The sequence below is a fragment of the Bombina bombina genome, chromosome 3, assembly GCF_027579735.1.
Source record: "Bombina bombina isolate aBomBom1 chromosome 3, aBomBom1.pri, whole genome shotgun sequence".
In the NCBI taxonomy this organism is placed as follows: Eukaryota; Metazoa; Chordata; class Amphibia; order Anura; family Bombinatoridae; genus Bombina; species Bombina bombina.
Window position 1 is genome coordinate 89,073,997 of NC_069501.1, and position 24,423 is coordinate 89,098,419.

Here is a 24,423-nt window from a genome sequence, read left to right on the forward strand (position 1 = left end):
CTCTGCTATATCGCACTGGGAGTGTAATTTCTTCTGCTGGCTGTGTTTACAAAGCTTATCTATAGCTGGTACGCGCGGCCACAAACTTTCAGAATAGGTGGGGATACCACATGCTAAATCAACAATTTTAAATGCCATTATAAGGGTAAAGGAGCTACTTGTAAACAATTTAATACACTCCAGCAGGTAAAGTGGATCATTGGGAACAAATTAAAGCAGAGAATATTTTTGAGTAAACTGTCCCTTTAAGTGAATTGGTAGACTAAATGCGTACGGTATACAATTAAAAGTCTGCTATTTTAAAAAGTAAACTTGACTTAATGATTAAAATTGTATTTCCAAACTTGATCATGACTTTTCTCATGCAGAAACTACAACAATTGTAATGTTTAAACCTTCTCTGCTGATGTGTGGATCTTAAAGGTTGCTTTAAGTTACTTATAGAAAACAAAGTTTATTATTAATATATTTTATGCCTTTGTATTTTATTTTTGTATTTATGACCCTGAATTAGGTTTAATACCACTGATCATATCTATCTATCATCTATCTATATATCATCTATCTATATATCATCTATCTATATATCATCTATCTATATATCATCTATATATCTATCTATCTATCAATCTATCATCTATCTATCTATCTATCTATCTATCTATCTATCTATCTATCTATCTATCTATCTATCTATCTATCTATCATCTATCTATCTATCATCTATCTATATATCATCTATCTATCATCTATCTATCTATCTATCTATCTATCTATCTATCTATCTATCTATCTATCTATCTATCTATCTATCCAGATGTATCAATATATAATCAATGATTTAAAGAATAATTCATTTCTACATATTTGATTATACTGTATCTCAGTTAAAAGAATCATCCAATGTTGTGTCTATTAGTGGTAGATCTTAAATGTTTCTTGTTGTCTTCTTAAATACAGCCCTGGTGTTGTAAAATGGTTAACTGTTGTAAATGTTTAGCATTAATTTCAATGTTATTTACTTTATTAAAATATACTTTATTTTAATCCCAGTGCCACCTGACCAGCCTCGACTCACTGTGTCCAAAACCACATCCTCGTCCATTACCCTTTCCTGGATACCAGGAGACAACGGAGGAAGCTCCATCAGAGGTGAAGTGAGCTAACCACTGTTCAAGATAATGGCAAGCATATATCTCATAAATGCCTATAAACAACATCAGAAAGACATAATGTATTTATATAGAACTATTGATTTAGCACTTAAAATACAACATTTGTATGTTTGCACTACAATCTAAATTTTTAAAGTAACCAATTAATCAATTAATGTTAATGTTGTCTGGTTGTCATATAACATTGGTTCTTCACTCATATAAATTAAGTTTATAGATAAACCCTACAAATAACGTGTGTGTGTATATTTTTTTCAGTTTTGTTCACCCCCGTGATAGTTAACAAGCCACATGAATACTGTAGCCTAAACCATTGTAGATGTTGAACATTGAATAATAAGTTTATGGAAGAGATAAACAGAGAGAGATATGTGAGTATATTTAGAAGAATTCTCTGATGGATAATTAATGCGGTTAGTTATGTCTAAACACATTTCTAAGAGAAGAAAATATTTGTAGCATAAGAGCAAACATAGGAACGTTGATGGAATTTATCTGGCAGCTTTACATGTCTATTTAAGACGTGGGTTCCATGGCCTAGCCTGTCTTTATATTTGAAGGACTCGAAGCCTAGTTGTTTGCTGCAAAAGACAAAAGAAAGTGAACTTGTTATAAATATTTCTTCTTATTCCCCTGGATCGGATTATTTATTTTTAGACCGTAGCGATGCCCTGTCAAGCTGCATTTTTTATAGATATTAGTTTTCCTAGTGTGAGCAAGTCACATCAAAGGGAATCTGCTGATGAGACAAAAGTTGGGTGACATTAGTGGTTTTTTGAGATCTGTTATTTAGACATATTTGTGTGTTGTGCTTTTGTGGTTGTACTTTTTGAGGGATCTGTGTTGCTATGTGTAAGACAAACAAAAACAAGTTATTCGTATAATTGTATATCACTCTGTGTAAGAATATGTTGAAATTCTGTCAATGAACACTATAAATATAATATATTAAAAAAATAAATGTATTTATGTAGGAAATATGTACATCATGCTTCTGAAATGTCAGGAAAAAAAATATAAAATAATATGAGGTTCAACACCTTTGAAAATTCATTAATACATTTTTTTTAATAGCCATCCTGTTTTATATAATACATCTTTTTTTATTCAGGTATTTGATTTATCACTAACCAGCAACTTTCCTGCTGTATACAATTATTGCATACTGCAACAGATATACTTTGTGCAGAACCTACATAGTATATTGTACCTTTAGACTAGATCATGAAAATAAAGACCTAATTCACTTAGCATTTTCATTGTATAGTACAGTGGTCTAAAAGTACTGGCCCCAGGGCTTATGTGGCCCTCAAGATAGTTTCATCTGGCCCTCCCTTGTTTAAAAGTTAAACACGGTCAGTTGTTTTTTTAGGGTTCTAAGAGGTATAACTAGTTGATGTTCTATATAGGCACTCACAAGATAATTATATATACACTCCAGTGTAGCTATCCACCATGCACTGCTTGGATAAATGTCCCTTTTTACACTGTTATACAGTTCCAGAATGACCACTTCACTTAAAAATGACGAGATAAATAACAACTGTGTATGTCTATTGTGGGCTACAACTCCCACCATGCACTACTACTTGGGTAAATGTCACTTCCAGTTCTTAGTATTTCCGGAGCACTCAGTTCAAGCAGCACACATGGGAGAAGAGCACTTGACCAGTGGCCCCCAGATACATTGAGCTTGATACCCCTGGTATAGTATTTTAAATTTGATTTAAAATTCACTATTAATCTACAGTTTTGCTCCAAAGGTTGTCAGTATAAAAACTGAAATCTATACTGTTTAAAAAAAAAAATCTGCAATAGTATGTGAACAAGTGGAAAAACCATAAGAACATTAGGAACATTAAACATATAGTTTATATACAATTACAAAATAGATTAAAAATGATCCTGTTCAAATAAGTTAAGGCAGCATACATGATTTAACTCATTTATCAAAGAATCATAAGATATGGAAGACAGCACTTGCAGCTTCAGTAGGCATGAAATATATGGATTGCCACCCACATTCATCTGCAAAATAATAAGAATGCCAACCTGTTGAAGCATAAACCAGATTGCATAGAGGTCCAAGGATAATGACACAGTTTGATGCCTGCAATTGGCTCTCAGACATGACTAAGAGCCAATAGCAGACTTTAAATGTTTCCACAGAAGCACAAAATAAGCCGCCAAAGCAAACATAAAACATGGTGGGTACTTGATTAAGCATTAATCTGTGTGTGTACTTGAATGAATCATTTTGTAATTAATTTTATAATTAATATATTTTATAACCAAACACAATAATACAATTTTGAACCAAGTCTGTCTTAACCCCCCCCCCCCATAATCGTTTAAAAGAAAGCTTTGCGTACAGCAAATTGATTTTCCAAGTGGGCACAGCTGTTGCATTAAATAAATGCAAAAACCAGGACAAAGTAACTGTGGGGATTTTAATAGTGAAAAGTAAAAAAAAAACAGGTTTTTGATTGATTAGAATGGCGTTGAATTTGAAAACCATGTGTAGACACCTATCAGTTACTAAGCATGGCTCTATCAGCTAATACATTCAACTAGATGTCAGTAAAAGTCCAAGTTTTTTCTTTCTTCATTGGCTTTTGTGTGTTTTGTTTATTAATCCAAAATATTTGTTTTCTTGATGCAAAAGTAACCATTAAAGGATGACACATAGTTGTCAGCAAGGCGGGGTCTTCCCTGAATCCATATTGTTGACTTATACGCTATAAATGTTTTTAGAACAAAGAAGCGGTTATCACTATGATTTAACTGCATTGGTTTATATTATTTACAGGGTATATTTTGCAATACTCAGAGGATAACAGTGAGCAGTGGGGCAGTTTTCCCATCAGCCCCAGTGAACGTTCGTATCGCCTGGAGAATCTAAAATGTGGCACGTGGTACAAGTTTACTCTTACAGCACAGAATGGAGTGGGACCAGGCCGCATCAGTGAGATCATAGAGGCTAAAACCCTTGGGAAAGGTACTGGAGTCTTGTCCTGCCCATCGAAAGCAGGAAGTAATTATAAGTTATCGCGTTATTTATTATTTTATTTTTTTAAATGGTTATGAACTTTTTTGTTTCATTAAGTGGTGATCAGGCAAGTTTTTAGGTTTTTAAATGTATGGAGCATTAATGTCAGTGTTACAAGAGGCTTAGATGTGCGGTTAGGCTGTAGGAAAGCCTAATGGCACCATTCATTTTAGCATTTCCTCATGTAATACGGTGCAACATTTCATTTAATGAGAAGCAATACATGGAAAGAATGTTTAACACCAGCCTGAAAACTGCCAGGGCATCTACCCAAGGGGTCCTCCAAGAGAATAAAAATTAGAGGTACAAACACAAAGATGAGAGGTACTTGAAAATAAAGCTTCACAATTGCAGTGATAATGCATTAAGGCATTGATTTCTCTGAGAGGACAAGAATTATTCTTTCATCTCTAGGAATAAGTGTAGATGTGGTTAAAAGATGGGAAAAGGAATCATTCTAGGGGATTATGTTACCTTTCTACAATTCAATTTGCGTCTGGATGATCTATTTCCTTTTCTTTTTGTTTCTTCTTTTTCTTTTCTTTTATAATAACTGACTGAGATTTATATATTGTTACCACAATTTGATGTTTGTTGATTCTTTTTTTTTCTATTCCATTGAAACTGTAAACTGGTTTAATAATGTTTTGGAGAGAACTGCATCTTCACTTTCTGAGTGTTAATTCTCTAGATACTAAATAAAGCTGGTTTTAAAAAAAAATGGAGGTGCAAACAAATGTTGCTACAATTATGTGCCAAGGATATAGAGTGATAGTGGTAGACATCATCACGTTTCTGTTATTTATTTAAATAGCCCCCCCCCCTTTATTTCTAATTTCTCCTAGATAAGGAAAAGGGTATTTAGAAAGTAATTACTTTCAAAAATTTAATTTTTAAAGGGACATGAAACCCAACATTTTTCTTTCATGATTCAGATAGAGCATGTAATAATTTTAAACCATGGTCCAATTTAATTCTATTATATAATTTGCTTCATTCTTTAGATATCCTTTGTTTAGGAAATACCAATAAACATGGTTGTGCCAATCACCCAAGGCATCTATGTGCAGCCACCAATAAGCAGCTACTGAGACTATTTAGATATGTTTTTAACAAAGGATAGCAAAAGAATGAAGCAAATTAGATAATAGAAGTAAATTGAAAAGTTTTTTAAAACTGTATGTTCTATATAAATCATGAAAGAAAATGTTTTCATATACTGTATGATTTATTGCTCTCAATTGCATTTTCACTTGCATGGTAGAGGATTTTTTAGGTTAATGTCCCTTTTATCACTTTGTATTGAGGCCTTCCAAAATGTTTGTAGCTTAGACAGATTTGTTTTCCATTCTGCCCTGATAGGCAGAATATAATCAAAGAGGAATCTATCTGGGGCTTAACATTTACTTGAAGGATAAAAGTCTTGAATAGTGTTAAATAACCTTTACTGTATTTATTGTTTTTTATTGATTTGAAATGCCACTTTATTTTATTATATGAGAAAAGTTTGAAGAACGTAAAGAAAGTAAAATTTGTCTTTGAAACTAAAAGTTGTGTATGATACAGTAATATTTATTTTCTAAATACAAGTGGGACATTTAACCCTAATTTTAAACTGTATATCCTTTTTACATAATGTTTCTTCTACATGTGCATATTTGTAGGAACAACTCATTTTTTGTTATTGTTGATTCCTTCTAAGTATTTATATATTATTGGTCCTGAGCAATCCATTGCACCCTTTATGTATTTAAGTCATTTTCAATATAAAAATTTGATAGAGATGAAGAAAATGTTTTAAGATTTTATTTACATTTATACATTTTTACTCATATTACTGTAATTAATTTCTATATACAGTATATATATATATATATATATATATATATATATATATATATATATATATATATATATATATATATATATATAAAATCAAGGAATATATTACTCAATATCTATCCTTTATGTAACCACAAGTTACATACGATCGGGTTGATTGACACCCCCTGCTAGCAGCCGATTGGCCGCGAATCTGCAGGGGGGGGGACATTGCACTAGCAGTTCACAAGAACTGCTGGTGCAATGATAAATGTTAGCATTTATGGATGTGCGGCGGACATGATCCGCTACTTTGTATCATGTCCGCTCACACATTGATAAATATGCCCCAATATGTTTTTAAATTGTGTTGTATAAATCATTTCAGTTCATCATTTTAATAAGATCATGAACGTCAGTCATTTAAAAATGAACTATTTCATTGCATTGTTGTTTTTTCCAGTCTTTATGTAATCCTTTTTTCCTACTGGTATGGAAATAGATAGGGATCCAGGACTCTCACATTACTGCAACCTTTTAAAAGATATTACCTGTCACTCAATTTTATGTTGAAGAACATATGGACTAAACAGTAATCAATTTTTAAGGACCTCAACATGGAAAATGGAACACTATATAAGCATTCAGTTTCAGCTAATACGGGAGCCTCGGTATAACTTTTCCTATTGCTCTACAGTTCATGTCTCAAATTCATGGACTTCAGAAGTGATATCTTTAAATAACCATATTGCACTCGGGGGTGAAATAGTAAGAGAGGTTTTGTAATTAAACAGTCACTTTAAGCCAGATACTCTCTACATTTTTCATTTAAATTACAATCTGGTGACCATAAAAAAATATTGATATCTTTTCTGTATTTTTTTTTTTTTCAATACCTAATACATCGTTTTTTAAACTAATCATGACGTTGTAGGATCTATTTTATGAAAGTCAACTCTTCAACTGATTTTTTTTGGAGGTGAAGTTGTCATTCTTGGATTTTCTAACTCAATGTTAAGTCAATTTAGGGCTAGATTACAAGCGGAGTGCTAATTTATTGCGCACCTGTAAACGGTCAAATTTGCCCATTTACGGGCACGTGATAAATAACCAGCCATTACAAGTAACTGGTTATTGCTACCGTGAGCTTGCGGTAGCAATTAGCGCTCTGAAAATTTACCAGAAAACAGATCTCTGGTTAATTTTCAAAATATCCACCAATAGCCCCTAAAATAAAGTATATTGTAGTTTTGTTATATTAAATAAAAATAACTGCATAACTGCACATTGGCGGGTGTGGATGTTAACATTTGCTGCCCATTGCTGTGCGACTTACCACCTTCACTGCGCTAGTTCTCATGCTGTGTCTAACGACATAAGAACGAGGCTCCCATTGGAGCCTATGGAAGTGCTTTTGTGAGCGCAAAGCTTCCGTGCAATGCGAACGCAAGATTGCATTCGCAATGCACCTAACTTGTATTACCAGTGCACATTTGCGTGCACTGGTATTACTAAGTGGAGCGCAAATATCGCCTTCGCAAAAGCGATACTTTGCACTCCACTTGTAATCTAGCCCTAATTATTTAAAACGGTGTCAAATATTGATCTGATTTTTACCTAATCAAGATGTCCCTTGAAATTAACTTTTTGGCTACCACGTTCATAAACTGTTTATAAAAGTAGTTAGAAATTAAACCTGTTGGTCTTTTTTTCTTTTTACTTTTAAAGTCAGGCATTTCAAATTCTGTATTTATCACTTACTGATTTGCATAAAATAAGGACATAAAACCCCCAAAAAACAATTACAGCAAGTCTCAAATAAAAAATTGGAAGAAAAAGATATTTGTGCCATCTTATAGCCAAGACTATTATAGTTTTAAGCCCTAGCAGGTTGGTAGAAGCAGTTTATGTGACTTGATATTACCGGCTTGGTTGTATTTAGCAAATTCATTTTTTGTGGATAATAAACTTGCTTTATCAAGTTGGTTCATTTTGAGTTATAACTAATTAGTATCTTGTTTGGATATGTAAGTCATTTGCAAAATGTGACTTTACAACTGACTTGCATTTACAGAATGGTTGTTTTGGAGATTTTTCTTTAAGTCAGCTATGTTACCTGAGTTTTTTTTAAAGCACTATTACAATAAAAAATATACTTTCTTGTTTCAGATACAGCATGCAGTTTTAAGAGATTTTTTAATTTACTTTTTTTTCTTGGTACTTCTCGTTTAAAAGCATACCTAAGCAGGCTCAGAGCAACAATTTATTAATATGAGCTAGCTGGTGATTACTCACATATGCCTCTTGTCATAGACTCAACTAATTTGTTCAGCAAGATCACAGAAGTGCAATTGGGCTCTGTAGCTGATTTTAACTATGTGTTTAACCCACTGTATGGGTTATAAAACTAGGGTTAGATTGTGGCTTGCAAGAATCTCTAAGAAATCTTGCCAGTACTATGGATTCCCTCTTGGAATTTTGTACAGGCAGTTTTTACTTTGAGAACACTGCATTTTCTTAAGGATTATTTCCTGTATTTATGTATGTGAAGAAGATGCATGCATTACAATAGGACTCACACAAAAAATAACTTTAAAAGGTGTATGAAAGTAGTAAATTAAATATAGACATAAAAAGATGCATTAAAAAATGTTTTGTTAAATTGTAAAAATGTTATGGAAAAAATGACTTCCCCCAACTTCTGCTAGTGGGCTGAATAGGTTTGTTCCATGGCTTAGCAAAAAGTTATCTGCCATGTCTGGTGTATTCACTATAAACATTTTCCCTCTGCAGTTCTTGCTGCTTTATCTCACAAATGAAATGCTTTTTGCATCTTATCTAGTGAATGTTAGACAAGCTAGCCCTATGTAATATGCAGGCAAAAGTAGAATAATAAAATGTTCTAACATGTCAGAGATGTTTCTTACAGCACTAAATACATTTCATGCACCTACCTCTAATTATGAGTGCCACCATTTTGAAACCTAGGTTTCATTGCAGTATCTGAAGAAAAGTTACTAAATGTGCAAACACATCAGCTCTGGAATGTAGTGAAAGCTAGATTTCAAAAAAGAGGCACCCATGAATAGAAGGAGGTGGGGAAAACCTCAATACTATGCCTATAAAATGTATTTAGTGTTTAATGTCCCTTTTAATTTGGTTCATAGTTTATGCATACTCACACCTACTATGTCAATATTAACTGACTCCTATGAGTCAGTTTAATATTTTCTTATTAATTATTTCAGTGAACATAATTACAGTAAATGTAAAGCAATGATGAAAAACTATTCAAGACTACATTTTACAATATTTGCATCAGCAGAAAACTTTAATAAACTGGCTTTACACTTGTTACATTATGGTAACAAAAGGTGCTGTTTAACATTGTGATATTTGTAACTACCAAGCAATGAAGCATGATAAGTTTTTTCTTTTAAACACAACCAGCTGTTATTAATATCAGACACCTGCCTGTTAAAACTACAAAAGATATTGAAACATTCTTATTTCTCTTGTAAGGTGTATCCAGTCCACGGATCATCCATTACTTGTGGGATATTCTCATTCCCAACAGGAAGTTGCAAGAGGACACCCACAGCAGAGCTGTAATATAGCTGTAATATAGCTCCTCCCCTAACTGTCATAGCCATTCTCTTGCAACTCTCAACAAGCTAGGATGTTGTAGGAGAGAGTGGTTAAATATAGTTAGTTTATTTTCTTCAATCAAAAGTTTGTTATTTTTAAATAGTACCGGAGTTGTGCTATTTTATCTCAGGCAGTAAATAGAAGAAGAATCTGCCTGAGGTTTCTATGATCTTAGCAGGTTGTAACTAAGATCCATTGCTATTCTCACATATGTCTGAGGGGATTACACAGATGAGGTAACTTCAGCGAGAGAATGGCGTGCAGTTTATTCTGCTATCAGGTATGTGCAGTTATAATTTTTTCTAGAGATGGAAAACACTAGAAAAATGCTGCTGATACCGGATTAATGTAAGTTAAGCCTGAATACAGTGATTTAATAACGACTGGTATCATGCTTACTCCCAGGGGTAATACCCTTATGATATTGCAATATAAACGTTTGCTGGCATGTTTAATCGTTTTTATATATGCATTGGTGATAAAATTTTATTGTGGCCTAGTTTTTTCTACATGGCTGGCTTAAATTTTGACTAGAAACAGTTTTACTGAGGCTTTCCACTGTTATAGTATAAAAGTTACAGTTGGTGCAGTTAAAATTACAAACTGTGACATCCAGCTTCCCTCAGGAGTCCCCTGTATGCTATAGGACATCTCTAAAGGGCTAAAAGGCTTTCCAAAGTCGTTTATTGGGGAAGGTAGGACCACAGCTTGCTGTGGCATTTTTTTTTTTTTTTTTTTTTTTAATCCGTTTTTTGAACTAAGGGGTTAATCATCCATTTGCAAGTGGATGCAATGCTCTGCTAGCCTATTACATACACTGTAAAAATTTCGTTTGATTTACTGCATTTTTTCACTGTTTTTCAAATTCTGACAAAATTTGTTTCTCTTAAAGGCACAGTACCGTTTTTTATATTTGCTTGTTAACTTGATTTAAAGTGTTTTCCAAGCTTGCTAGTCTGTATAAACATGTCTGACATAGAAGAAACTCCTTGTTCATTATGTTTAAAAGCCATGGTGGAACACCCTCTTAGAATGTGTACCAAATGTACTGATTTCATTTTATGCAATAAAGATCATATTCTGTTTTAAAAAAAATTATCACCAGAGGAATCTGACGAGGGGAAAGTTATGCCGACTAACTCTCCCCACGTGTCAGACCCTTTGACTCCCGCCCATGGGACTCACGCTCAAATGGCGCCAAGTACATCTAGGGCGCCCATAGCGTTTACTTTACAAGACATGGCGGCAGTCATGGATAATACACTGTCAGCGGTATTAGCCAGACTACCTGAGCTTAGAGGTTAGCGAGATAGCTCTGGGGTGAGACAAAATGCAGAGCATACTGACGCTTTAAGAACCATGTCTGATACTGCCTCACAATATGCAGAAGCTGAGGAAGGAGAGCTTCAGTCAGTGGGTGATGTTAATGACTCAGGAAAGATACCTGATTCTAATATTTCTACATTTAAATTTAAGCTTGAACACCTCCGCGTGTTACTTAGGGAGGTTTTAGCTGCTCTGAATGACTGTGATACCATTGCAGTGCCAGAGAAATTTTGTAGACTGGATAAATGCTTTGCAGTGCCGGTGTGTACTGATGTTTTTCCAATACCTAAAAGGTTTACAGAAATTATTAATAAGGAATGGGATAGACCAGGTGTGCCGTTCTCTTCCCCTCCTATTTTTAGAAAAATGTTTTCCAATAGACGCCACCACACGGGACTTATGGCAGACAGTCCCTAAGGTGGAGGGAGCAGTTTCTACTCTAGCAAAGCGTACTACTATCCCTGTCAAGGACAGTTGTGCTTTTTTAGAGCCAATGGATAAAAAATTAGAAGGTTACCTTAAGAAAATATTTATTCAACAAGGTTTTATCCTACAGCCCATTGCATGCATTGCCCCTGTCACTGCTGCTGCAGCGTACTAGTTTGAGTATCTGGAAGAGGCTTTACAGGTAGAGACTCCATTGGATGACATACTTGGCAAACTTAGAGCACTTAAGCTAGCCAATTCTTTTATTCTGATGCCATTGTTCATTTGACTAAACTAACGGCTAAGAATTCTGGTTTTGCTATACAGGCGCACAGAGCGCTATGGCTTAAATCATGGTCAGCTGACGTGACTTTAAAATCTAAGCTACTTAACATTCCCTTCAAGGGGCAGACCCTATTCGGGCCTGGTTTGAAGGAGATTATTGCTGATATCACGGGAGGAAAAGGTTGTGCCCTTCCTCAGGACAGGTCCAAATCTAGGGCCAAACAGTCTAATTTTCGTGCCTTTCGAAACTTCAAGGCAGGTGCGGCATCAACTTCCTCTAATAATAAACAAGAGGGAACTTTTGCTCAATCCAAGACAGTCTGGAGACCAAACCAGACCTGGAAAAAAGGTAAGCAGGTCAAAAAGCCTGCTGCGGCCTCTAAGACAGCATGAAGGAACGACCCCCTATCCGGTAACGGATCTAGTAGGGGGCAGACTTTCACTCTTCGCCCAGGCGTGGGCAAGAGATGTTCAGGATCCCTGGGCGTTGGAAATTATATCCCAGGGATATCTTCTGGACTTCAAAGCTTCCCCCCCAAAAGGGAGATTTCACCTTTCACAATAATCTGCAAACCAGATAAAGAGTGAGGCATTCTTACACTGTGTACGGGACCTCCTAGTTATGGGAGTGATCCATCCAGTTCCAAAGGAGGAACAGGAACAGGGTTTTTACTCAAATCTGTTTGTGGTTCCCAAAAAAGAGGGAACCTTCAGACCGGTTTTGGATCTAAAGATCTTAAACAAATTCCTCAAAGTTCCGTCGTTCAAGATGGAAACTATTCGTACCATCCTACCACTGATCCAGGAGGGTCAATATATGACTACAGTGGATCTAAAGGATGCTTATCTTCACATTCCGATACACAAAGATCATCATCGGTTTCTCAGGTTTGCCTTTCAAGACAGGCATTACCAGTTGTAGCTCTTCCCTTTGTATTAGCTACAGCCCCAAGAATATTTACAAAGGTTCTAGGGTCGCTTTTGGCGGTCCTAAGGCCGCGGGGCATAGCAGTAGCCCCTTATTTAGACGACATCCTGATACAGGCGTCAAACTTCCAAATTGCCAAGTCTTATACGGACGTAGTTCTGGCATTTCTGAGGTCGCATGGGTGGAAAGTGAACGAGGAAAAGTGTTCTCTATCCCCACTCACAAGAGTTTCCTTTCTAGGGACTCTGATAGATTCTGTAGAAATGAAAATTTACCTTGCCGGAGTCCAGGTTATCAAAGCTTCTAAATTCCTGTCGGGTTCTTCATTCCATTCCGCGCCCTTTGGTGGCTCAGTGTATGGAAGTAATTGGCTTAATTGTAGCGGCAATGGACATAGTGCCATTTGCACGCTTACATCTCAGACCGCTGCAACTATGCAGGCTCAGTCAGTGGAGCGGGGATTACACAGATTTGGCCCCTCAACTGAATCTGGACCAAGAGACCAGGGATCCTCTTCCCTGGTGGCTATCTCGGGTCCATCTGTCCAAAGGTATGACCTTCGCAGGCCAGATTGGACTATTGTAACAACAAATGCCAGCCTTCTAGGTTGGGGTGCAGTCTGGAACTCCCTGAAGGCTCAGGGATCGTGGACTCAGGAGGAGTCTCTCCTTCCAATAAATATTCTGGAACTAAGAGCGATATTCAAGACTCTTCAGGTTTGGCCTCAGTTATCAACTCTGAGGTACATCAGATTTCAGTCGGTCAACATCACGACTGTAGCTTACATCAACCATCGAGGGGGAACAAGAAGTTCCCTAGAGATGTTAGAAGTTTCAAAAATAATTCACTGGGCAGAGATTCACTCTTGCCACCTATCAGCTATCCATATCCCAGGTGTAGAGCACTGGGAGGCGGATTTTCTAAGTCGTCAGACTTTTCATCCGGGAGAGTGGGAACTCCATCCGGAGGTATTTGCACAACTGATTCTCCGTTGGGGCAAACCAGAACTGGATCTCATGGCGTCTCGCCAGAACGCCAAGCTTCCGTGTTACGGATCCAAGTCCAGGGATCCCAAGGCGACACTGATAGATACTCTAGCAGCGCCCTGGTCTTTCAACCTGGCTTATGTGTTTCCACCGTTTCCTCTGCTCCCTCGACTGATTGCCAAGATCAAGCAGGAGAGAGCATCGTGATTCTGATAGCACCTGCGTGGCCACGCAGGACCTGGTATGCAGATCTAGTGGACATGTCATCCTTTCCACCATGGTCTCTGCCTCTGAGACAGGACCTTCTACTTCAGGGTCCTTCCAACCATCCAAATCTAATTTCTCTGAGGCTGACTGCCTGGAGATTGAATGCTTGATTTTATCAAAGCGTGGCTTCTCCGAGTCAGTTATTGATACCTTAATACAGGCACGAAAGCCTGTCACCAGGAAAATTTACCATAAGGTATGGCGTAGATATCTTTATTGGTGAGAATCCAAGGGTTACTCATGGAGTAAGGTCAGGATTCCTAGGATTTTATCATTTCTCCAAGAAGGTTTGGAAAAAGGATTGTCAGCTAGTTTCTTAAAGGGACAGATTTTTGCTCTGTCTATTCTTTTGCACTAGCGTCTGGCAGATGTTCCAGACGTTCAGGCATTTTGTCAGGCTTTAGTTTGAATCAAGCCTGTGTTTAAAACTGTTGCTCCACCATGGAGCTTAAACTTGGTTCTTAAGGTTCTTCAAGGAGTTCCGTTTGAACCTCTTCATTCCATAGATATCAAACTTTTATCTTGGAAAGTTCTTTTTTTTTTTGGTAGCTATTTCCTTGGCTCGTAGAGTCTCTGAGCTATCTGCCTTACAATGTGATTCTCCTTATCTGATTTTTCATACGGATAAGGTAGTCCTGCGTACAAAACCTGGGTTCTTACCTAAGGTGGTATCTAACAAGAATATCAATCAAGAGATTGTGGTTCCATCCTTGTGTTACACAATCTGGACGTGGTCTGTGCTTTAAAGTTTTACTTACAAGCTACTAAAGATTTTCGTCAAACATCTGCTTTGTTTGTTGTCTACTCTGGACAGAGGAGAGGTCAAAAGGCTTCGGCAACCTCTTTTTCTTTTTGGCTAAGAAGCTTAATCCACTTAGCCTATGAGACTGCTGGACAGCAGCCTCCTGAAAGGATTACAGCTCATTCCACTAGAGCTGTGGCTTCCACTTGGGCCTTTAAAAATGAGGCTTCTGTTGAACAGATTTGCAAGGCGGCGACTTGGTCTTCGCTGCATACTTTTTCAAAATTTTACAAATTTTATACTTTTGCTTCTTCGGAGGCTATATTTGGGAGAAAGGTTTTACAGGCAGTGGTTCTTTCCATTTAAGCTCCTGCCTTGTCCCTCCCTTCATCCGTGTACTTTAGCTTTTGTATTGGTATCCCACAAGTAATGGATGATCCGTGGACTGGATACACCTTACAAGAGAAAACACAATTTATGCTTACCTGATAAATTTATTTCTCTTGTGGTGTATCCAGTCCACGGCCCGCCCTGTCATTTTAAGGCAGGTAATTTTTAAATTTAAACTACAGTAACCACTACACCCTATGGTTCCTCCTTTCTCGGCTTGTTTTCGGTCGAATGACTGGCTATGACAGTTAGGGGAGGAGCTATATTACAGCTCTGCTGTGGGTGTCCTCTTGCAACTTCCTGTTGGGAATGAGAATATCCCACAAGTAATGGATGATCCGTGGACTGGATACACCACAAGAGAAATAAATTTATCAGGTAAGCATAAATTGTGTTTTATTTAATTTTGAGCTGATACTGTATATATATATATATATATATATATATATATATATTTTACAAAAAAAAACACATATATATATATACATACACACAGTATACTGTATAAACATATCTATGACTAAAGAGAACATAATCTGGTATGTGCAGAACATTGGAATGTGAAATATTCATATTTTCATGTTGGGTTAGAGCACCTGAGAATATGCGATGTGTTTAAACGTGAGTACAGTTTCTTTCCACTTTTTTTGCTACATTGACTTCTATGCAGGAATAGGTTATCACGCATGCAATATTCTATGTTTGGCTTTTTACGCACATCAAATTAGCGCACATGCAAAACAATATACTTTAAATTTATAATACGCGTGCAGAAAGCTTTTTTCAAGCATAGTTGGCCCTCAAGCGGAAGCGTCATATAGCGCTCCACTTATAATTTAGCCCTAGAGGGTAGAAACTACCATCATAAAAATACTCTGATACCTTGAGAACAGCTGCACTACAGATGCCCGCAGACAGTTCAGAAATCACCAATAGGTGTCAGCAATGAGCACATTTTCATTTGTATTTATGTTTAAGCTTGTTTATCAATAACTTCATTACACATTTATAAAGTTGCTAAAGCTTTTTAAGCAGGCAGGGTCAAATCTGTGATATTTTTGTGTGACCAATTTATATTTATATTTTATACTTTATTCCTTTGGTCTATAAAAAAATATGACAAAATATATGTATACTAGTTTCATGTGTGTATGTATATATAGATAGATAGATATGTTTGTGTATATATTTATATATATATATATATATATATATATATATATATATATATATGTGTGTGTGTGTGTGTATATATATATATATATATATATATATATATAAATATACATATATATATATCTATATATATATATATATATGTATATAAATACATACATATACAGAATTAAGCAGCAGTTACATGAAGACAGTTTTCATATAATCTCTGTATTACCAAAATAAACTCTTTTATGTGACAAACCTTTCTAAATACTTTTTTTGCAGCTTACTGTCATTTTCATCTCTAATTAGTCTTACATAGCATTTGATCTCTTCCTTTAGAACCACAGTTTTCAAAGGAACAAGAACTGTTTGCAAGTATCAATACGACACGTGTGAGATTGAATCTCATTGGGTGGAACGATGGAGGATGCCCCATTACGTCATTTAATTTGGAATACCGGCCTTTTGGCACCACAGTGTGGACATTAGCACAAAGAACGACTCTTTCCAAATCCTATATATTATATGATCTTCAGGAAGCTATGTGGTATGAGCTCCAAATGAGAGTCTGCAACAGCGCTGGGTGTGCGGAAAAGCAAGCTAACTTTGCTACCCTCAATTATGATGGCAGTAAGTAGATCCTTCTTTTTTTTATAAAAAATAGAATAAAATAAATATCTTTTTTTTTTTCTAGAGATCTAATTCAGCTAAGGATTGTAGACAAATCCTTGGTTCTAGATAGGCCTTTTGCTTGTTTGTTATGTATATGAAATGCATAGTTTTAATAGTCACTAGCATACATCAGTATGGCAAAAATCTTTTCTGTAAGGGGCAAACATAAATACACAAAAAAATATGAATAAATCAAGAAATATACAAACAATATGTATTATAGGTGTAACACCTAACTCATTTTTTTTTTTCAAATAGACATTAAACACTAAGGGATAGATTAAAGTAGAGCGCTAATTTATCGCACGCCCGCAAATGGGCAAATTCACTTGTTTGCGGGTGCACAATAAATAACCAGTCATTACAAGTGGCGCAATTAGCACTCAGAAAATTAACCAGAAATCAGATCAGATGGTGGGTGTGGGGTGTTAGAAAAAAATCCCAGCATATACACATATTAACACATAAATATATATGTATATATTCATATAATACACATTTACAATCTGCTGCCTTCGCTACGCTAGTTCTCATGCTGTTTTTCACGGCATGAGAAGGAGGCTCCCATTGGAGCCTAGGGAATCTCTCTCTCATGAGTGCAATGTTTCCGTGCAATACGAACGGTAGGTCACGTTCGCATTGCACCTAACTTGTAATACCAGCACACATTTGCGCTGGTATTACTCAGGGGAGTGCAAATATCACTTTTGCGAAAGCGATATTTTGCACTCCACTTATAATCTAGCCCTAAATAAATTGTAGACAAAATGATTAGGAAAGAATATGCAGATGAGCTTTTTTCAAAGGGGACCTATTACCTCCCTCTTACTGATTCTGATAGAACATTCCGTTTCAAACAACTTTCAATTTACTTCTTTTATCAAAGTTGCCTAATTTATTTGGTATCCTTTGTTGAAGGAGCAGCAGTCTACTACTGGGAGCTAGCTGAACTCATCAGGTAAGTCAATCCCAGGAGGTTTATACAGGGAGTGCAGAATTATTAGGCAAGTTGTATTTTTGAGGATTAATTTTATTATTGAACAACAACCATGTTCTCAATGAACCCAAAAAACTCATTAATATCAAAGCTGAATAGTTTTGGAAGTAGTTTTTAGTTTGTTTTTAGTTATAGCTATTTTAGGGGGATATCTGTGTGTGCAGGTGACTATTACTGTGCATAATTATTAGGCAACTTAACAAAAAACAAATATATGCCCATTTCAATTATTTATTTTTACCAGTGAAACCAATATAATATCTCAACATTCACAAATATACATTTCTGACATTCAAAAACAAAACAAAAACAAATCAGTGACCAATATAGCCACCTTTCTTTGCAAGGACACTCAAAAGCCTGCCATCCATGGATTCTGTCAGTGTTTTGATCTGTTCACCATCAACATTGCGTGCAGCAGCAACCACAGCCTCCCAGACACTGTTCAGAGAGGTGTACTGTTTTCCCTCCTTGTAAATCTCACATTTGATGATGGACCACAGGTTCTCAATGGGGTTCAGATCAGGTGAACAAGGAGGCCATGTCATTAGATTTTCTTCTTTTATACCCTTTCTTGCCAGCCACGCTGTGGAGTACTTGGACGCGTGTGATGGAGCATTGTCCTGCATGAAAATCATGTTTTTCTTGAAGGATTCAGACTTCTTCCTGTACCACTGCTTGAAGAAGTGTCTTCCAGAAACTGGCAGTAGGACTGGGAGTTGAGCTTGACTCCATCCTCAACCCGAAAAGGCCCCACAAGCTCATCTTTGATGATACCAGCCCAAACCAGTACTCCACCTCCACCTTGCTGGCGTCTGAGTCGGACTGGAGCTCTCTGCCCTTTACCAATCCAGCCACGGGCCCATCCATCTGGCCTATCAAGACTCACTCTCATTTCATCAGTCCATAAAACCTTAGAAAAATCAGTCTTGAGATATTTCTTGGCCCAGTCTTGACGTTTCAGCTTGTGTGTCTTGTTCAGTGGTGGTCGTCTTTCAGCCTTTCTTACCTTGGCCATGTCTCTGAGTATTGCACACCTTGTGCTTTTGGGCACTCCAGTGATGTTGCAGCTCTGAAATATGGCAAAACTGGTGGCAAGTGGCATCTTGGCAGCTGCACGCTTGACTTTTCTCAGTTCATGGGCAGTTATTTTGCGCCTTGGTTTTTCCACACGCTTCTTGCGACCCTGTTGACTATTTTGAATGAAACGCTTGATTGTTCGATGATCACGCTTCAGAAGCTTTGCAATTTTAAGAGTGCTGCATCCCTCTGCAAGATATCTCACTATTTTTGACTTTTCTGAGCCTGTCAAGTCCTTCTTTTGACCCATTTTGCCAAAGGAAAGGAAGTTGCCTAATAATTATGCACACCTGATATAGGGTGTTTATGTCATTAGACCACACCCCTTCTCATTACAGTGATGCACATCACCTAATATGCTTAATTGGTAGTAGGCTTTCGAGCCTATACAGCTTGGGGTAAGACAACATGCATAAAGAGGATGATGTGGTCAAAATACTAATTTGCCTAATAATTCTGCACTCACTGTATGTGCAGTCACCAATCAGCAGCTATCTTCCAGCAGTGTATTGATGGTCCTGAACCTATTTAGGATGCTTTTCAACAAAGGATACCAAGAATACAAAGTAAATTAGATAATAGAAGTAAATTGGAACATTGTTTAAAAATTGCATGCTCTATCTGAAACCTGAAAGGATTTTTTTTTTTGTCTCTAATATTATTGTGGGGGGAATAAAGTAAAAAATGTTAGTTTCAAAAGAGCAACGGGCAGCGCAATATTGTTACCCAGGTTTCCTTCTCTGTTGTAGCCAATTAGGGACAGTTATATAACAATGTTAAATCTGAGGGTCATGCAACCTTTCATTTGTCGAAAAGAAACTCTATTACTTATAATGGGATGTCTTTCATGTGTGTTAATCTATTTTATTTTACTGAATTTAGGTCCATATATTAAATATTCTTTCTCATCATTATGAAATCCAGAGGGCATGTGACCGACCTAGTGTTTTGCCTTATGAATCTAAAAGATGTGGGGATTTAATTGTTGCAGATAATGAGTGCTGTTGTTTAAAAAAGGAGATTATCATTATTTAATTATTTTATATTCCATTTGCCCCGGTAAATTGTAATTGGGAGGGAGGGTCACAATTAAATGATCTTTTACTAGCTATATGTAGGTAGAACCTGGGGGGGGGGTCAGAAGAATCTGGGAGGGGGGTATTTTTGAACTCCTTCCCTCCCTGAGCATTGATGCACATGCTAGCATACAAATATTTAGCTCTTATTAGTATGTAGAACCATATTATATATTTTTGCTATTAAACTTTTTTATGTTAGGCCAACTTAAATTTTTACCTATGTATGCCATGAGATGCCCTGTATTAGACTGTGATATTGTTTATTAGATAGTGATCCACAAGCTTCTCTGTCCCAGTGCATTATGGGGAGATGATTTGATCTTCAAGAGGTTTTTACGTTATTATTTGTTTCTAGAGTTCCATCAAGTTTGCTCATATTATACGTACAGGTCTAAAGCTATCACCATTAATGGAAATTAAATTTATTAATCAACTGCCTATTGCAGGGGTGGGCAAGAGGTAGATCGCGGTCTACCAGTGGATCACAAGTGAATTTTGAGGTGACCGCCTGTAAGATTTCAAAAGTCTGCATAATAAGAGAAAGATTTCTCAGACATCTACGGCGGCGAGTGAAGAGCCTCGCCACCCTAGATGTGTTAAAAATCTTTCTCTTATGCAGACTTTTGAAATTGGCTATGTGTAGGACAGCGGTATGGGCACTGTACTTCAGCATGCGCAACCCAGCTGTAGCTGAACTCGCTGCCTCAGCTTTGGTTACAGGACCTGCCCCCTAATCAACCTGACATGGCGTCCAGCCAATAAAGCTACTTTGTAGAATGAGTCTCGAGCTGTCTTGATTGCGAGACGAGACTACTTATCATACCCCGGCGCGCAACACAGATAAGGTTGCTTGACGGTCCCAGTGTGACGTAAAGAGAGCTCTCGCAGTAAGTAAAGATAGAGCGCTGCTGTATTGCTTATTAAAGAGCACGGATGATTTTTGAAGCTGTATTATTTGTGTCAAAAATACAATTTTCAGCCAGCAGGTCCTATTTTTGACAAAAATAAATATGTTGCACCTGGTTACACAGTGTGTGCTGGACTATTCTTTGTGTTTTTTTAATAAATTACATTATCGTAATTATTATTATCAAAACTGTTTTTTTGTTTTTTTAGTTAGGTGACCACATCATTTGGAATAAAAATAGAGGTAGGGCTTGCCTTACAAAAGTCTGCCCACCCCTGGCCTATTGTGTAAAGTAGTAGTAAACTTCAGGGACATTGTAGGCACTAAAATTATGAAACAAGGGGGGCTAAAATAATATTTGTATACCTGAACACTATCATTACCTTTTCACTAGACTAGAGCACTAATATCCTACAGCAGACATTACCCAACTCTATTGTCTACCCGTGCGGCAAGTATCACATCACCAGTACTTATCCCATAACTTCTGTTGCGTCTACCATGCCCAGAACCTGCTCCCTAAACTCCCATTACTAAACTCCCACTTTACTCATCACAGGATGCCCTAACCACTGAAGTGCCCATCACACCAACCTGGTCAGCCACAATGCGTATCTTGTCACTAGGGATGGGCGAATGTGTAAATTTCTGAATTCGAATGTTAGAACAAATGTTATTACCGAAATTCAAATTACAAATCCGAATGTTGATACGAATGAATATTCTTAAAAATTCTATATTCGAATGCTATTTACAGTTTTCGAATGTCACTTTTGAATTCAAATGTTTATAATTAGATTGAATGTCCACATTCGAAATTTCGAATTTAACATTCTATTTAACAAATACTATTCAGAAGTTCAATAGTTCATGTGGTAGAGAATCTAGTAAATTGATACATAATAGATAAAAATATATCAATTCAAATGTTTCTATTTTGATCGAATATTGTATAATTCGAATATTACATTTAAAGAAAGCAATAGAAATACTATTACAAACATATAAATTTGAATTTTTCGAATTTGAACATTGCATAATTCGAATATTAAATTAAAGATCTCTCTGAATTATGAAAGGAAAAAAACGGGTTTCATATTCCTTTAAGTTAATTAAAGAGTGACCTATTCCTTCCTCATGCAGATCATTTAGTAAAATTGGTTTGATCGCAATCTTTTCTAAAACAAAAATGTTATGTTTTTCTATAGAAAACACCATGAAAATATATGGGGAATTTTGTTGATAAATCAGTTATGTTTGTGATGAATTCCATTGTGTGGTATCTAATATTCCAAGGAAAAACATAACATTCTCGAGCGTTGTGCTAGAAGTAAACTTTTTAAACACGTCGGATTGTGCTCGTATTATGAGTTGAATGTAAACTGATTTCGCTCTTGCGCTAACCCGACAAGAACAAAAATCAGAACTTAAAATATTGCATGTGCATTTAGATATTCCTTTAGAAGTCAATGGAGAAAAAAAGTGGAAAAACAAACCTAACACCCCGCTTTCCTTCAAAACCGATCGCGCTAACCCAACATGAAAATATAAATATTTCACATTCCAATATTCTTCACGTAATAGAATATGTGCTATGTTTTCATAAATACATATTTCTATATATATGTGATGTTTTTTGTGCAATATATATCTATACCTATACCTATACATGATTATATATAGGTATATATTTTTATAACACCTGGGACCTCATATATTTAAACCCTTTTGTGTGCAATATTTCTTTTAATAATTTTTATTAGATAGTGTTGTTATGAGTGTAACTGTAATTTATAATGTATTTTTGATGTGTTTTGTGCAACTTTTTAGTTTTGCGAAACAGTTAGCCAGAGCTCTGAAGTTGTGGTAATCATTCTAGGGAAAATCGCGATTGCGCTAAAGCGATCACATTTACTTTCAACTTGTAATACCAGCTGTATGCCAGACGAGTAAAAACACCTATGATAAACCCCTTATCTCTCGCGCACAAACGTTTGCTCTCCTCTCGCAATCTGGTCCTAAATCTTTGCTGTATTTATGCCCAGTTTAATTTGTGTCTATTAATCCTTTTGCAGATCATAATACAATTATGTGATATCAGATCAGAGTTATTAGTGACTTACATTGCTCTAACATTATGCAATCTGCATTTTTGTACTTCAGCATTAAAATGAAAAAAAACAAAACAAATTGTAATTCTTATTCTTGAGCAATAGATCATATCACCTAATTGTATAAACATCATTGAAAATCCTTAAGTGTGGAACATCATTTTTACATATCCTCAGATGTCCTTTGAATTAGCGCTGTAACTTTCACCTATAAAAACAAACTATAAAAATGTGCTTTGCTTAAATTCTCTTTGGCTTTTGTCCTGACAGGCTTGCAAATCTCACAAAGTCAAGCGGAACAGTAAGATTTATGACGGTGATTATGCTTTTGATGCTAGTGCACTGCTAATAGAGATCTATGCATCAGATACTGTACAGCTGAGTTTGGGAATAGTTTGCAGAAACGCTAGCATTAAAGTCCTGAGCTCTAGAGTATTGTCATTTTTTTCTATTTTGTGGGAATTCAAGCCTTATTTACACTTTTTATTTGTCTAATACTTAAACAGCACTTAAACAGCATGTCAGCGAAGTATATCTGTTTTAAAAAAGCTCTAAAATCAATTGTGTTTATGTTTACTATTTTGTATCAGTATTTTGTTTCCTTTATTTATTACCTAATTTGTTGTCAGAAAGTATGATTAAATTAACCCTTTGAGTGCTAATCACTTTCCCACCTGGGTGCTAAGCTGATTTGAGGGATTTTTAATTTTTATTTTTTTTTAAACTTTTTTTTAACTTTTTTTTCCAGATTCCCCAAGGCTTATATCGTTGGAAAGGTTAGGCGATTACCTTTCCAATGGTGGGTCTTAGGGGTCTGTAGCTGCTTAGATGCCTGAGATACAGGCTTCTAAGCAGCATGCCCCCTTTCCCTATACTTGTCATTGTCTTTTTTTAGACAAAATAAAGTTGCACGGTGATGTCATCACGTCATTGCGCGTAGCGTGAAGCCCCGGTGATGCCTGTGACTTTACAGGCCCGATCTCCGGGGTAGGAGCGGGTGGGAGCCCCCAGATCTCCCTCAAGTTGGGAGAGTGCTAGCGACGACTCTGAGCCATCGTTACTTTCAAATGTAATATTCGAATTTGAATGTGACATTCGAATGTAACATTCAAATTCAAAATAGTATTTCTAGTCGACAACTGTGTTTAATAAATGTAATCTTCGAATTCGAATGCTACATTCGAATTTGAATGTCACATTCAAATTCGAAATAGTATTTCTAGTCCAATACTGTGATTTTTAAATGTAATATTCGAATTTGAATGTGACATTCAAATTCAAATGTGACATTCGAATTCGAAATAGTATTTCTAGTATACAACTGTGTTTAATAAATGTAATATTCTAATTCAAATGCTAAATTCAAATTCGAA

At 36.2% G+C, this 24,423-nt stretch overlaps 1 protein-coding gene across 1 annotated transcript in view; it reads left to right on the plus strand.

Annotated features, from left to right (window-relative positions):
- The window catches only part of DSCAM (DS cell adhesion molecule), a 717,945-nt gene that overhangs the window by 529,016 nt on the left and 164,506 nt on the right, over positions 1-24,423 (plus strand). Inside the window, exons 23-25 of the mRNA XM_053705914.1 lie at positions 1,054-1,152; positions 3,985-4,173; positions 16,544-16,834. Coding sequence (XP_053561889.1) covers positions 1,054-1,152; positions 3,985-4,173; positions 16,544-16,834 — 579 coding nt within the window. The remainder of the gene's footprint in view (positions 1-1,053; positions 1,153-3,984; positions 4,174-16,543; positions 16,835-24,423) is intronic.